Source organism: Nyctereutes procyonoides, unplaced genomic scaffold, assembly GCF_905146905.1.
Source record: "Nyctereutes procyonoides isolate TBG_1078 unplaced genomic scaffold, NYPRO_anot_genome, whole genome shotgun sequence".
Lineage (NCBI taxonomy): Eukaryota > Metazoa > Chordata > Mammalia > Carnivora > Canidae > Nyctereutes > Nyctereutes procyonoides.
Window position 1 is genome coordinate 12,525,807 of NW_026575042.1, and position 3,106 is coordinate 12,528,912.

At 46.5% G+C, this 3,106-nt stretch overlaps 1 protein-coding gene across 1 annotated transcript; it reads left to right on the forward strand.

Annotated features, from left to right (window-relative positions):
* The first annotated feature begins 498 nt into the window (after positions 1-498).
* On the forward strand, positions 499-2,901 carry LOC129507083 (heterogeneous nuclear ribonucleoprotein M-like). Its single transcript, XM_055321285.1, is given in 3 exon segments — positions 499-903; positions 905-933; positions 935-2,901. Coding segments are annotated over 3 exon segments (2,130 nt in total). The 5' UTR covers positions 499-507; the 3' UTR covers positions 2,640-2,901.
* Positions 2,902-3,106: the final 205 nt, after the last annotated feature.

Genomic DNA, 3,106 nt, shown 5'->3' on the forward strand with positions numbered 1-3,106 from the left:
ATTTGTCTCATGTATTTTTTTATTCCTCCATTATTACCTTGTCTCGTGTAAAATATTTTCTACTGTACCATTTTTATTCACTTGTAGTTTTTTTTTAGAATATATATATTTAGTTGTTTTATTAATGGTTGCCTTGGAGACTATAATTAACATCTATATTTCAACAATCTAGTTTGTACTAGTGCCGACTTAATTTCAATAGTATACAGGAATTTTTCTCTGATAGAAGTGCATTCCCTCTCTCCTCGTTTGTGCTATTATTGACATATAAAGTACTTTGTTAGACATTATATGCCCTATGACACATATTTATAAATATTGCTTTATGCAGTTGTCTGTTAAATCAGATGGAAGAAAAGAGTTTCAAACAAAAGTTACATTTATACAGTCCTTTATATTTATCTCTGTGTTATCTTTACAAGTGTTCTTTATTTCTTCACGTGGGAAGTGGGAGATGTGAACAGGACAAATTAAAATGCCACAAAGCGAAGCCCAGACGCGGAGAAAATGGCGGCGGGGGTCGAAGCGGCGGCCGAGGTGGCGACGACGGAGACCAAAATGGAGGAGGAGAGCGGCGCACCCGGCGTGCCAAGCGGCAACGGGGCTCCGGGCCCGAAGGGTGAAGGAGAGCGACCTTCTCAGAATGAGAAGAGGAAGGAGAGAGACATAAAAAGAGGAGGCAATCGCTTTGAGCCATATGCCAATCCAACTAAAAGATACAGAGCCTTCATTACAAACATACCTCTTGATGTGAAATGGCAGTCACTTAAAGACCTGGTTAAAGAAAAAGTTGGTGAGGTAACATACGTGGAGCTCTTAATGGACGCTGAAGGGAAGTCAAGGGGATGCGCCGTTGTTGAATTCAAGATGGAAGAAAGCATGAAAAAAGCTGCCGAAGTTCTAAAACAAGCATAGTCTGAGTGGAAGACCACTCGACCGGTGGGATGGGTATGGGACCAGGTGGCCCAGGAATGATTAATATCCCACCCAGTATCCTAAATAATCCTAACATCCCAAATGAGATTATCCATGCATTACAGGCTGGAAGACTTGGAAGCACGGTATTTGTAGCAAACCTGGATTATAAAGTTGGCTGGAAGAAGCTGAAGGAAGTTTTTAGTATGGCCGGTGTGGTGGTCCGAGCAGACATTCTTGAGGATAAAGATGGAAAAAGTCGTGGAACAGGCACTGCTACTTTTGAACAGTCCATTGAAGCTGTGCAAGCCATATCTATGTTTAATGGTCAACTGCTATTTGATAGACCAATGCACGTGAAAATGGATGAAAGGGCCTTACCAAAAGGAGATTTTTTCCCTCCTGAGCGTCCACAGCAACTTCCCCATGGACTTGGTGGTATTGGCATGGGGTTAGGCCCAGGAGGACAGCCTATTGATGCCAATCACCTGAATAAAGGCATTGGCATGGGAAACATAGGACCCGCAGGAATGGGAATGGAAGGTATAGGATTTGGAATAAATAAAATGGGAGGCATGGAGGGACCTTTTGGTGGTGGTATGGAAAACATGGGTCGATTTGGATCTGGGATGAACATGGGCAGAATAAATGAAATCCTAAGTAATGCACTGAAGAGAGGAGAGATCATTGCAAAGCAGGGAGGAGGTGGAGGTGGAGGCAGTGTCCCTGGGATCGAGAGGATGGGCCCTGGCATTGATCACATTGGGGGTGCCGGCATGGAGCACATGGGTGCAGGCCTGGGCCATGGCATGGATCGTGTGGGCTCCGAGATTGAGAGCATGGGCCTGGTCATGGACCGCATGGGCTCAGTTGAGCGCATGGGCTCTGGCATCGAGCTCATGGGCCCACTGGGCCTCGACCACATGGCCTCCAGCATCGAGCGCATGGGCCAGACCATGGAGCACATCGGCTCTGGCGTGGAGCGCATGGGTGCCGGCATGGGCTTTGGCCTTGAGCGCATGGCCGCGCCCATCTACCGTGTGGGCCAGACCATTGAGCGCATGGGCTCTGGTGTATAGCGTATGGGCCCTGCCATCCAGCGCATGGGCCTGAGCATGGAGCGCATGGTGCCCGCAGGCATGGGGGCTGGCCTGGAGCACATGGGCCCTGTGATGGATCGCATGGCCACCGGCCTGGAGCGCATGGGTGCCAATAACCTGGAGCGAATGGGCCTAGAGCGAATGGGCGCCAACAGTCTCGAGCGCATGGGCCTGGAGCGCATGGGCGCCAACAGACTGGAGCGCATGGGTCCTGTCATGGGTCCAGCCCTAGGCGCTGGCATTGAGCTTATGGGCCTGGCCATGGGTGGCGGTGGCGGTGCCAGCTTTGACCGCGCCATCGAGATGGAGCGTGGCAACTTTGGAGGAAGCTTCTCAGGTTCCTTTGGCGGAGCTGGAAGCCATGTTCCTGGGGTGGCCAAGAAGGCCTGCCAGATATTTGTGAGAAATCTCCCATTTGATTTTACATGGAAGATGCTAAAAGACAAATTCAACGAATGTGGCCACGTGCTGTATGCCGACATCAAGATGGAGAACGGGAAGTCCAAGGGGTGCGGTGTGGTTAAGTTTGAGTCGCCAGAGGTGGCTGAGAGAGCCTGCCGGATGATGAATGGGATGAAGCTGAGTGGCCGAGAGATTGATGTTCGAATCAATAGAAATGCTTAAGCAGTTGCCTTTTTTAAACATCAATACCAGACCTCTGAATTTGTATTTTTTCTTGTTAACCATTTTAATTTGTTGGCTGGATGTATAAAGATGTTTAAAAAATTCAGTTGCTTTTTGGGGTAATTTGAATTACTTTTTTAATGACCGGGGTTCCATTTGACTGTTTGCATTGAGATTGCAATGTGCGCAATTTTTTTTGTAGTTGTGGCATCTTGTTGACATCGAATATGACTTTGATAATAAATACCAGTTCCTGAAAATAAAATAAAATAAAATAAAATAAAATAAAATGCCACAAAGCTCATTGTTCTTACCATAATTCAGTGATATTTCTTGAATAAATATTTCTTGGATTATTGCAAGTCTTTGATTTATATCCAGCATTCTGAAAAAGATTTTGACAATTTTGCCTGTGTTCTCATTACTTTTATGGAGGAATGGATTTTTTGGAGATCTTTATTTTGCCA